This window comes from Melospiza georgiana, chromosome 4, assembly GCF_028018845.1.
Source record: "Melospiza georgiana isolate bMelGeo1 chromosome 4, bMelGeo1.pri, whole genome shotgun sequence".
Taxonomy (NCBI): Eukaryota; Metazoa; Chordata; class Aves; order Passeriformes; family Passerellidae; genus Melospiza; species Melospiza georgiana.
Window position 1 is genome coordinate 72,771,211 of NC_080433.1, and position 13,062 is coordinate 72,784,272.

Consider the following 13,062-nt stretch of genomic DNA (forward strand, 5'->3'; position numbering starts at 1 on the left):
AGTGCATTTTCTTTAAGATTATTGGGGAAAAAAAGCTCAGAATATAAGGCAGAAACCCTGACTGGCACTTTTGGTAAGGCAGTCAGCAGCATGCATCTGCTGGGCATCTCATTGTGATGTTTGGGTGCTGGAATAGCTGGGGATGTGCTCAGAAACTGGTGTGACTGTGGCCTCACCTCAGTGGCCTAAAGGAAACACTCACTGAACAACTTTGTTGTATAGTTAAACTGCCTTTTTAATGAAACAATGTGAATTGGAGACATTTGGTGCCAAATCCTCCAGTTGCAAAGAGAAGGACGTGAGCAACAGCAAACGAAGACATAAGTGATGCAGAGATTTTATGCTGTCTGTTTGCAAGTAATGAGCTTGGTTCATCCATATGGCTGGTGATTGCTATCAGAATAAGTCACAAAGTGAGCTAATGGCTTTGCTCACACACAAATTGGAGAAACATATTTTCCAAGTCAGAAAACAACCGATTAGTTGAATCAGGAGCTCGGAAGTCAGGAGACCTGATTCAACTTTCTGCTCCACTTTAGGTTTTTGGAGTTACCATAGCCAAGCTTTTGAAATATGCCTTTGCTGCAGACTGCAGTGAAGCATCAAGGTCTGCTAGTTAGTTTTTAATGAGCTAGCTTGGAAGCAGTCTGTGGCAGCACTCAGTTAACTTACCCTCCGTTCCAGCTCATCCGTTAATTTCGCTTGTGACAGTTGGATTTCAGGGTGTTTGGTGAAGTTCAGCAGGGATCAAATATAATCCAGCACTCTGATCAATCATATGAAATAAATTTAGCATTAAATGACCCAGTGGTCATCTCAAGTTAGATGTTAATTGTCTAACCATGGGGACTCCATTGATTGGGTAAAGTAGGACAGATGGGCTCTGTAGTGCTGGAGATGAAGGACAAAATAACCAGCAAAGAGCCCCAAGGGGTTGTATTTGCAACATAATTCATCTCACCTAACTTCAGAGATCCCCAACCCTAATTACCTTTAGAGCTGGTGGGGACTTTAATGCCTTTTGGAGAGTGACTCATCTGCATTATTTGAGGCACCACTCTTGAATTGTTTGGTAGAAAGGCATAGGGATGAGGGGGGAATCTAGAAAATCTCTGGTTTGGGCTGGGCAAACCCAACCTCAGGGTGTTTTCAGTAAGTGGCCTTGCTCGTGTAAAGGTTGATGCAGTGAATCTGTACTACAGCTTGCAGATAAAAGAAACACTCTTGCCCAAGTCTAGCTTTGCTCCCTGCCGTGCTCTGGGAATGACATCCTCAGGAAGATGCAGAAGGACAAGGTGGAAGTGAAACCTGTGCTCAGACCAGCAGGTGTGTCAGGAAACAGGACAGAAGCTTTGGAGCCCTCCTTGAGGATGTTAATATGCATGGAGGGGATGTTAACAGGAAACCTTCCAGTGCCTTAGACATGAAAGCTGAACTTAATTTCAGTGAAACAGTTGAGCCCAGAAGAGTCAGTCATGAAAAAACCCTCCCAACACCTGCAGCTTTACCAATAAATCCTGTCTAATTAAGCCTATGAGATTTCACATTGTTAAACACAGAAAAAAATCCATTGCAAAATTTTATATTGTTGGGAGTTTCACCTGTACTTTGTGATCAGTGCTCTTGGATTCATTAACAGGGATGCTTCAGCTGAGGAGGATGAAGTGAGGGGAAAACGCCACGAGAGGGAGATGTTGCAAGCAGGAAAGCTGTCGGGATTCTCATTCTCACACAGTGCGTTAGTTTTAAAAGGCACTCCACTAAAGTTTGTTGAACTTTCAGGGAGCTCACAGCATCCTTAAAATAAAGTTAACTCTGGGGGTAATTCTTCTGGAAAGCTAGAAATCACTTTGGGGAAAACAAACAAACAAAAACCTAAAAAAAAAAAAAAAAAAAAAAAAAAGAAAGGAAACAAAAAACCCAGACTGAAGGCAAAAAAAACTGAGAAGCCTATTTAAAAAGTAGTGTTTATTAAAAACCGAAATCTTCACCAGACACCACAACGCTGGCTGTTTTAAGGTCAGATATTTTCATTTCAACTTCTTTTATAGTTACTTTAAGTGGTAAAATGCATTACATAGTACAGATATGGTGACACTTTACTGCTCAGTATGAGGGGAGGAGTGAACAAGGAGAAAGACCTGCTCAGAGAGATCACTCCTCTCCAATTATCTTGGTTGTGATATGTGTTTCTCAGTAGTGTTAGGACACCTCCCTAGAAAAACTTTGGCTATTTCCCAGAGTTCAGCAGTAATTAAATGCCTATCTGAACTCCTAGAGCCAGTCTTGAAAAATGAATGTAGCAGGAAATGGCTCACGTCATGTCAAATATATAGGGCTAAATGTGGATATTAATTATATAACCAGAGGGACTCAATTTACTTTGTAAAGCAATTAAAAGAAGACAGAAATTTACAGTCTGTTTCTGGAAAAGAGTAATGCCTGTTTAAAAATAACTTTCTGCCCAGAATAGTCTGCCTGTCTCACATAATATCAGTTATGGGAGGAAAGGATCCAAACTAACACAACAGAAGCCTTTGGTATTTACAACACTGCTTCTTTATGGAAATACCAAACCAAAGTTTTAACCCAATACAAGGTGACAGGTGCCCAGGTGCACTTTTAGGCATGTAAACAAAGGCTTTGCTTTTCAAACTGCCTGAAGTGCACATCAAAACTTGGCTTCCCCTTGTTTTCATTCCCCGTGGGCACATTAAGGATATAAAGAGATCTTTGTGTTCCTATGGACAGGAGATAGAGGTTTCATGGTTTATAATATAGTTTCTTATTGATCTAGATTATTCTAGTAGCTTATTTCTCTCTCTTTTATTTTTTTAAATGTATTTCTTGTTTGAGAGTGGACAGGCAAGGATTGCTTCCCAGCTGAATCAGAACTGGAGTTTGTTCCTCTGTCTATAAGCAATGTATGAAACCTCATTAGCCTAAAGCACCTGTTCCAACAGGCATACTGATGGAAAATTAGCATCCTCTTGGATGCTAACTGCACCTTAGTTCTGCTTTCAGTGGTTTTCATATTCTTCTTCTTTTTAGTGTAGGCTCTGAAAATACCATGGAGGGATTTGGGTCTGGCTGTTGGGGAAAGGATCCCAACAATTCAAGCCAATGGCCACAGCATCCATCCCTCTCTCTGCCTCAGAGCTGGAGAGAGCAAGCATCAGACATCTTCAAAGCAGTGTAGTCAGAGAGAAAAGCATCAGCTCTTCACACATGGCTCTGTGTTCTCCTCTCCACCCCTTCAGAAATCAGCTTCTAGCAATGGACTAAAAAGCCCATGAAAGTTAATTTTGTCTTCAGAGTACAGCATGTTTGGTTGGGCTACTCAACACTGCACTTCATTATTCCTTTTCTCCAGGAGTGTCATGCTCCAAGTTTTCCTGGGATGTTTTCCCCTCTGCCCTGTTGTGAACATGATTTCAGTGGGATTTTCTAAAAGAGTTTAATGCATACAGACAAGACAGTAGGAAAAAGAGTTGAGGTGGTGTTGGTCTAAATTGTTTATTTCAAAACTATAGTGAGAAAGAGCTTGAAAAAGCCCTGAAAGTTCTCTGAGAGAGTGTTGGGAGCCAGGGGCTATTACCTTTATATTGCAGTAGAATCTCTTTGCTTCTATGTCACTGTTTCCAAAGTAGAAATGAGTTGAAGACAGGGAGAAGGAACAGCAATTCTGAGTGCCTTTGTCAGACAAAATTCTACTGAAACTAGAAAGTTCACATAAACAAGGACTTCTAGGTGTGACAGCAAGAAACCTTTAATTCTTGTACAGCAATTTTAAAATCTTTTGGTGAGAAAGGATGGGGTTGTGTGCTGAAGCAATATGTGACAGCACAAATAGTTCCATTTCCACACTCCTTAATGAGTCTGATATGCTCCGGGTGATGTCACTGTCAAGGCTGAGCAGCAGACATCATTTACATCACTTACTGTTTATATAGAGGGTTCTTGTTAATTTCTTGTCTGCAATGTGGCTGTGCCAGTTAATATATTTCCTTCTCCGTTAGAACTCTAAGAACACTTAGCAAAACATTATATATATATATTTATGTATATATCAGCCTTTTAAGTATTTTTATAAGCTGTTATTTAAAAAATACATTTAGAAAGGGATATGTATTTGCTTTAAAATACTGCATTCTTGTTCATCTGCACTTATCAGCAATGAAAGAGAAATGAAATCCTGATGCTGAGAACACCAAATTTTGTGCTGGGTGTTTTAGTGTGCTTGAGTCTTAATCATCCTGTTTCTAGATGATCCAGCTGTTTCAGGTGGTTTTCAGGTGAACTCATGGCCCTGTAGGTGACCGCTACTCTCTGTTCCTCCACTTACTCCATACAGTCAAAAAAAGACTATGGGTTCCATCTATCTGAAAGCTCACATTCCCAGGAATATGAACACAACAAATTGGCCTCTCTGTGGCTGTTTTGACTAATTTTTAAAGGATAAAGCAATATTTTAAAAGGTTCTCTTCACTGCTTAAAGGTAGTGAGGGTTTCTTCATTGTGCTCAGCAAACGCAGCCAGAGTTTCTCTTTGGTGCAAGGGCCTGACTCCCAGATCTACCTTCTCTAGTCTGAATTTCAGATCTGCACAGTGCTTCCCTTTTATAGTAGTCAAAACTCTGTAGCTTTATACCAGAGTAAAGGGAAAACAAAACAAAAATCATTAATACATCCATCTTATATCCAGTTTATTTAATACCAGAACAGTAAATACAAGTAAGAGTTCTGGAATCTGGCATTGCTAGAGCAAGGTAAAGCTACAACTCCGTTGGTAGTTCTGGAATCCTGTGTGGGCTGGGAATCTGAGGGGTGTATATGAGTAATCTGCACATTCAGTCTCATAGATATTGACCATACACTCTAAATGCTCCTGATATGGCAGAGCAGCATCTGCAGGAAAACAAAGCAACCCTGTGCTTGTCAACTGAGAACTATTTCCAATATTTTTAGTCTTATAACAAGTGAAATAAGCAGTACCTTTTGCTTAAAAAAAGTGATCTTTGGTCAACACAATTAAATGTGCTTTAGTACTATTTTACAACCTTACTGCTAAGATTATATATAAACCTTTTTATGTTGTCTTAAGGGTGAACACTCAAAAACTGAAAGTAAAAAAAAATAAAAACTGAAACTTTTTAGTTTCAATGCAGGTAAAATTTCAGAGCAGAGGTAGGCTCCAACTCAGCATCCCACAAAGACTGAATCCCAGCTGTCCCCTGAGTGGGTAGGAGGCAGCAATTCATCTTCAGATCACTTCCCTTTCATAATTTCTGTATGAGAACAGCACTTGCAAACACTCTGGGCTAAGCCCTTATTTAGCTGTCCAGAGTAAGAGCTCTGAATGTCAACTGCCAACACATTTAAACCTAGCTGATGTTTAATATCCACATCTGAAAGTGTAACCAGCGGTACTCGGTGCTCTCTCTGTGGCATTTCAATTCCACAGCCATGAGTAGCTGTGAGGACATTGGTTATTAGGAAAACTCTCTCTGTGAGCACAGGTCTCACCAGCAGGCTGACCTTTAAATCCAGGCAGATATCCTGGAGAACCTGTGCTCCTTACCATGTGCCTTCCAAGCTGCTGCTGCCATCTGAGGTTGAGCAGTCACACCCACCTTGCAGCTAATGAAACTTTTGTTGGAGCTGACAAAAGCTGCTCTGTGGAAGGGATGAACCCAAGCCTTATGCTGGCCCTTGCTGTAAAATTATATCACTCAACAACCACCTTGCCAAAACAGCCCAGCGCTCACTGAGTAACATTTCACCAACATTTCAGCTCCCACACTCCTCAACCCTCTCCACTTTCTCTCATCACTCATGGAATAAAGAAAAAAAGATACTGAAACAGGAGACAGTACTGCTTTATCTGTCTGCTTCCCTACTTCTGGTGCCTCTGCAAGGCAGCTCTGCAGGTAAATACTTTTTGTAGACTTGGTGTCTAAGCATTGAATTCATATGAATTTCAGCAAGTGTAAGGCACACAAGAACCTGAGTTAAATACAAATACGCTACCAAATGAAGCCTGCAGTATTTTGCTTTTCTTAGTGCAAATGTTCTTGCACACACACAAAAAAACCTACTGATGATTCTGAAGTAGGATTTTGATCAGCAAGACTGAGTTTACTGGATATTGTGTGGTTTAGTGGTAGATTTGGTAGTGTTTGGTTAATGGCTGGTTTTGATGACTTTAGGGTCTTTTCCAATAGAAGTGAATCTGTGAAATTATACATCTGTTTATACCTCAGTTGCACCTAGAAGCTCTATCCAAGACCATGCTGGTGTTGAATAAATACAGACTAAACCTCTCCTCTGGAGCAGCTCACAGTTTAAATGGCACTGCCCTATGCAGTAAATCTGCAGCAGAGCTGAAATAGAAGGTCAGATCTTCCAGGTCTAGACCCTACTGTCTCCCACCTTTGGTTTCTACTGTCTTACTCCTCCACATATTGACTTTTGGAGGAAATTCAGTGAATCCCAAGAGCTCAGCTCCATTATTTCAGCTTGTTCCAACTTCAGGACTAACCCTCTCTTACACAGATTTCCTCCTCTTCCCAAACACATTGTTGATCAACTTGGCCATTGACTTGGAGCCGCTTGATCGTCTCTTCTCCTTCACTTTGGAGTTGGCAGTGATGTTCCTCAGCACCTTGGTGAACATTGCCACAACCTCCTGATAGTGCTCTGCTGCTGACAGTTCACAGAATTGGCACTTGTTGTCTATTGCCAGCTTCTGTCCTTCATCCCAGCCAACCTCCCTCATGTGGCATAGATCCTGTTTATTGCCAACCAAAAATACTGATGACTCGACCATCCTGAAATGAAAAAGGTTCCAGTCAGAGAAAAGGGATGTGCAGTGCTGTGTTATGTGCTGTGCAAAATTCAGTGTGTGTGAAAAGTATGTATGTATAACAGGCATTTCAAAATAACCCATAATGAGCTAACCAAACCCCTCACCCTGCCAGGAAGAATTCTAGTTTTCCATTTGTCAAAGGATTTTCCGGACAAGCTGTTCTCTACCAGTAGATTTTCGTTTTTGTTTTCTCTACTCAAAGATTTAATGTATTGTTAAATCCACTGCTTTTTTTATGCTCTGTGCTGCTGAGTATATTGTCAGCACCTGGACTTCATGAAGAAGCAACCTGATCATTATCTCCATTTGCAGGTCCAAGAAACAGATTAGGGTCAGTGGCATAACTCAGAAAGAAAGACAGGAAATCTAATTCCAGGCTTCTGCTAAAATCATTCCTTTTAGAAATTTTTCCTTAATTAAGGAAAAATACTATTTTTCTTCCTTAATATTTCCTTAATTAAGAAAGGTCAGCAGTAAAACAGACAGAAAAATGGGGCTTTTACTTCTCTTCTGATAAAGGTAAGGGATTTCACTCTTTTATTTAGAAAGCACCTCACCTGACTGATGCAGGAATACATACCCCCATCCCCCCATCCACACTCACACCTGCAGTTCTGGTGATTTTTCTTTTTAAGTGCTTTCTTTCTTTCCATATGGTCACCCATGTGCACAAATGATGCTGGGGTCATCACCAAAGGCAGTTTAGGAGATATTTGTGGTATTACTTTCCTTTATTGTGGGAAATGTTTTTCTTCACCCTCTGCATTTGTGCATCTCCATTGGTAATGGAGTGGGAAAGTAAAAGCACAGACTGACTGTGCCAGGCTTTTTTACCTGTGTAACACAGCAGAAATGTTTATGGCAATAATTAAAATACTAGTTCTGTAAGAAATAAAAACAAAAATCCCAATGTACTTGGGTTTGGATACAGTAAAATTGATTGTAATTTGCCACACATTTTACCCACAGGTGCCTTGTTGGCATTGCGTTACATCACTTTGTTGCTGCTGGATTTTAATTGCTGCTAGGATAGCCTGCAAGTTCACAAAAGGGTCCTGCTAAGGGGGAAAAAAATAAATAATGCCACTTACTTTTTACAAACTCCTATGTGAGACTCTCGGATCCTGTAGAGCAGGGCCTTGGCAAAGGCAAAGGATGCTCTGTCACTGATGTCATAGACAATGATAAATCCATCAGCCCAGTGCAGCTCATCTGCCAGGGACAGCTTCCCCTGCTGGGGCTGAAAGAGGTGCAAAAGAACACAGAAAAATAATGTTACTATTGCCACTCCAGAGCCTTTTCTCTGCTGCTGTGAATGCCAGAACATGGTAACCTTCATTACAGAAGATATTTAATAGGTCTAGGTACTGGCATAGTGCTGCTCCAAAACCTTGTAAATACCCAATATCAAAAATGGCACTTTGGATCACTGATTATGAAACATTTACACTTTGTTTAAGCAGTGAAATTCCACAACCTCTACAGCCATTGCTTAAAATTCTGCAAGGTTACATGAGAGTGAAACACACAGGACATCAAAATTTGTGTGTTTTGTAGTTGTAGCTCTGGTTTGCTTGTTCCTAATGTTCTGACTACAGTAAGCTTAAGGATTTTCTTCATTTTTCTTTCCTCTTTGAATTGTTCAAATTTCAAACACTAATTACCCATATGTTAAATTTCTGAAGAGCTAGGGGGGAAAAAAAAATCTTCTTTCAATCTGCAGTTGAGTTTAATAAATCTAGTGACAAAAGTCACTTGAGTGATATTAGGGTTGTACTAATCCTTGACCCTCTTCACACCAAGAAGCTGCCACACTTCTGATTTCCAGAAAGCAACAGCTTTAAACTGTCCCATTAGGCAAAGGAGTGTCATTTCAAAACTATTTAAAATTAGCTTATTCCTGCACATGACTTGGCAGCAGCTAGCAAGACCATAGGACCTAAAATAGATGGAAAACTGGAAGCTAATCAGAAAAAAAAAAAAATTACTTGCTTTGCTAAACAGCCAAAGTTAGGCCTTGTTGTTAAGGAAAAAAAAATGAGACCAGACAGCTCAGAGAGTGCTAGCACAAATATGTGCAACCAAAATCTCTCCTGCTAATGGGGAAGTACTCATTAGTTCCAAGCCCCAGCAACTATAAAATTTCAGTCTTTAAAAAAAACACTAAAGAGCGGGCACAAATTCCAGGAATTAAAACTTTGTAACCCCTTGACCCTTTTTACCAAGTACACAGGTAATGAAGAACAGCTTTTCTTTATCCTCTTCCTGCTGCTAAATACTTACCTGGGAACAAGGGTCATAAATTTCCAGGTGTATCTGCCTCCCATCCAGGCACAAGTGTTTGGTGTAGATGCATTCTAAGATAGATATTATCCAAAGAGAATCAGTGTTACTGACTGGGAATGACAGTGAAAAGAAAAGGCAAGAGTGAAATTTGATAACACTGAGGATTCCTTGAATACTGGTTATTTGATTGGTTTCCCAAGAAATTTAGAATTCTTTTGTCTCTAATCTGTTTGGTTTTTTTTTTTTTTTTTTTTTTTGCAGGTGAGGAAGGTTGTTAGGGAAGGGGTTTTTGTTTGGAAATTTGATAATACTGAGGATTCCCTGAATACTGGTTATTTGATTGGTTTCTCAAGCCATTTAGATTTTTTTTTTTTTGTCACTGAGCTGGTTTATTTTGAAGGTAAGGAAGGTTGTTAGGGAAAGTTTTTTGTTTGCTTTGTGGTTTTGGTTTTTATGACTGGTTGTTTGCCTTTTTTTCTGAACACACATTGGAAACAAACCTATTGAATTTTGCACCAGTCAACCCCTCAGGCAGACCAACACCATTCTCTGTGGTGCTCCCATCAAAGTCTTGGTAAGTGAATAGTTTCAGACTCTGCTTTTCCTCTTTCAAAACAGAGGTGAGTGGAATTCACAATCCTCACAATCAGCTAAATGCTGATCACCATTCAGCTTGATACCAGGGCTCAGGATTATCAAATGTGCAGCTCTGATTCTGCACAGAAGTGTTATTAGCAATAATATTTATTTACCATGGCTTCTGGTGCTTTAAGCGTTCTCATACCAGGCAGCATTAGACCAAGAGTATTTACAGGACCATGTCCTTAGGATCTAGTCCAAAAATATTTCTGCAGTGTCTCAGATTTAGGACTCTCCACCAGCACTGGGAACTCAACTGCAGACACACCATCACTACTATTTAAAGCAGCAGGATGTTGTGAGCAAGTGTAAGCAGTTTGTGGTTGCCAACAGCCTTTCTACACTGTGATTTGTCATTTTCTGAGCTACAGGGACAAGAATTGGTGTTGACAGTACAGAAAACACGCTTAAAACTGTGTAATGAGGGATAGCTCAGTGATCTCTGGAACTCAGCATCTTCAGCATTCCTCATGCTCATCTTAAGAATTCATCTGATGATAAACTATCAGTCCCAAGCATCTCAGGGTACAAAATCTACAGCCCTTTGCTTGTTTCCTTAATTAAACAAACTTTTAATTATTATTATTTTGGCTCCACTAATGGTGGCATGATCTTTATTTTACCACCCCTAATACCACTTTCCTCATCTCTAGAAACAGTGCTAAACTCATCTTCCAACAATCATTTGTTAAAAAATGAAAATGTTCTGGGGGTTTGACATGCCTTTTACAGGACTTGCAGTACTGGAGGCTGGGAACAGAACCTGGTTTTGGTTGTAGGTGGTTTGGAACACACACAGAGCACGTAATTTTTTATGTGGTAGCTTAGACCTAGAGCAGCCAGCTGGGACACAAAGTGTCTGCTCACTTTATGTTTGTATAATAACAAATAATGGCAGAGCACACATGAACAATTGTAGCTCTTCCTTCAGAATAAGTTCATTTGGATATATTCTATACAATTCAGCTTAGTGCTTCTTTTCTCTTTGTTACTTACAGATCCTTAGAAGCTACCCTGATTCCTGTGGGAAGGGGAAGAAAAAGTATGGAGAGAATCTTTTACTTTAGCAGGGAGAGTGAGGTAGAGGAGGGCAATCTCTGGTCCTTGTTAAGTTTTGGGATTTCTGCCACATCAGCTGGGTTGGCAGCAACACTTCCAGAGTTATTTGTGATTCAGCTGAACAGTATTTCCAGCAGGGGTGTAAAAGTTCAAGTCCTGCTCTGCCACCTTCCTAGATTTAGAAGTGCCTTAATGAAAGTGGCAGAATGGCACCAAAGTGATATTTAATCCCGTGACCAGCCAGGTTTTCCTCAAAGCCACCAAAGCAGCACCCTCCTGCCTCACTGGGGGATCTCGTGAATGCTTTGATTACCCCCCCCCCCCGTGCTGATAAACAATCTGAACATGCCCTGCAGCCGAGGAGGGGATATTCGGTAGAACAGGTCTTGTTTTGGGTTTTTTTAGCATATTTCTTTGCTCTCTTTGATCAAGCTGACCATACCCCACTCTCAGCCCGGCTCTCTTCCCCTTCCCAGCTGCTGTGAGAGCAGCCATCTCCCCCCAACTCACCCCTTCCCTTTTCCCCAGGGCTCACACCCCAGCAGGACCCCCACCCATAACAGAGAGGGAATTCCCATCTCCCTGCAAAGTTCTACCACACCCAAATCCTCCATCAAATCAGCGCTTGGGGAGCCACAAGGGGAAAAAACACTCACAACGCCTCGTCAGGAAAAAACTTTACAGTTCACAGTAGAAGTAATGGGATATTGTTGAGAGCAGCTGTAAGCAAGAAATGCTACTCCACTTTCTACCACTTAAGCACTTATATCTGCTTTTTTGGAAGCAGTGCTTCTGAAATGCACTCTGTGCTTTGCTGTTTAAATCTTTACTTTCAGGATAGGCAAACCAAAGTATAGATTTGTGAAAGAGCATGAGTTTTACAGGTTTCAATAAGACAGATAAAAAAGATGTGATGCATTGTTTTAGTTTGAAAAAGAAGTGAGTTTTTTGGCAGTTTGGCGGTCAGACTAATTAATTATGCTATTTGAATATCAGCACTACCACCCTCTTTGCTCATCATTTCTTTTCAGGCACTTTTTCACATAACACTGCACTGTCTTAGCTCTGAGCCATTGCCTCCCCCTAAACGCAGTTTCTGTCACGTATTTGTATCAACGTACATCTAGCGCTAGCTCTCCCCAGGGGAAAAACCTCCATCCTTCCATTCCTCCCTTCATCCTTCCATCTATCCCTGCCTCCGTTCCTCCACCTATCCCTCCATCCATTCCTCCATCCATCCCTCTATCCTTCCATCTAACCCTGCCTCCATTCCTCCACCTATCCCTCCATCCATCCCTCTATCCTTCCATCTATCCTTGCCTCCATTCCTCCCTCTATCCCTCCATCCCTGCCTCCATCCTTCCATCTATTCCTCCATCTCTGCCTCCATCTATCTCTCCATCCATCTCTCCATCCATCCCTCTATCTATCCTTCCATCCATCCATCCCTCCATTCCTTCCTCTATCCCTCCATCCATCCCTCCCTCCCTGCCTCTGTCTGTCCCTCCATCCATCCCTTCCATCCCTCCATCCCTCCCTCGGTGCGCTCACCGGCTCCGGACGCGTACTCTCCGATGAATCGCCGGGTCAGGAATCGCACCGCCAGCGCTGCGTGAGGGAAGCAGAGCCAGGATCAGGATTAGCAGAGCCGGGACTATCAAACCCGGGATCAGCGGGGCCTCTCCTCCCCCTGCACCAAACCCCATCCATTCCCTGCTTCCCCCCCTTCACCCTTACCCGATTTGCCGGCCCCGCTGCCGCCCAGCACGGCCACCTTCACCTCGCCCATGGCGCCGCCGCCGCCGCCGCCTGCGCGCCTTTAAAGCGCCTCGGGCGACGCCGCCCCGCAGCCCTCAGCTCTGCCCGCCTCCTCCCGCCGGGGACGTGCAGCTCCCGAGGGTTCTCAGAGGCGCCTTCCTCCTCCTCCTCCTCCTCCTTCACCCCTCCGGTGCCCCCCGGCCGCGCCAACTTTGTGAGGGGCGCCTTCCTCCTCCTCCTGTGCCCCCCGGCCGCGCCAACTTTGTGAGGGGCGCCTTCCTCCCCCTCCTCCTCCTCCTCTTCCTCCTCCTCCTCCTGGTGCGCTCCGGGGATGAGGGGGAAGGAAAACAGGAAAAAACACAAAAGACGAAAAAAAAACAAAAACCAAAACACTCCCCACAACCAAAAAGAGAAAAACCGGACGAAAAAAACCCCTAAATTTAAAAAAAAAAA

General features: G+C 42.2%; 1 protein-coding gene across 1 annotated transcript; it reads right to left on the reverse strand.

Moving 5' to 3' along the window:
* Positions 1 to 4,688: 4,688 nt before the first annotated feature.
* Positions 4,689 to 12,657, reverse strand: RERGL (RERG like). Its single transcript, XM_058022740.1, has 5 exons — positions 12,589 to 12,657; positions 12,403 to 12,459; positions 9,151 to 9,224; positions 7,959 to 8,107; positions 4,689 to 6,829 (listed from the first exon to the last, which is right to left on the reverse strand). The coding sequence occupies exons 1-5, from the start codon at positions 12,638 to 12,640 to the stop codon at positions 6,547 to 6,549; spliced, it is 615 nt and encodes a 204-aa protein (XP_057878723.1). The 5' UTR covers positions 12,641 to 12,657; the 3' UTR covers positions 4,689 to 6,546.
* Between the last annotated feature and the right edge of the window lie 405 nt (positions 12,658 to 13,062).

Excerpts from the sequence above, each read along its gene's own strand:
- RERGL (XM_058022740.1), bottom strand. The coding sequence starts at position 12,640 with ATGGGCGAGGTGAAGGTGGCCGTGCTGGGCGGCAGCGGGGCCGGCAAA. Across the intron at positions 12,460-12,588 it reads CAGCGGGGCCGGCAAATCGG|CGCTGGCGGTGCGATTCCTG; the intron begins GTAAGGGTGAAG and ends TCCCTCACGCAG. Across the intron at positions 6,830-7,958 it reads CACATAGGAGTTTGTAAAAA|GATGGTCGAGTCATCAGTAT; the intron begins GTAAGTGGCATT and ends TTTTCATTTCAG.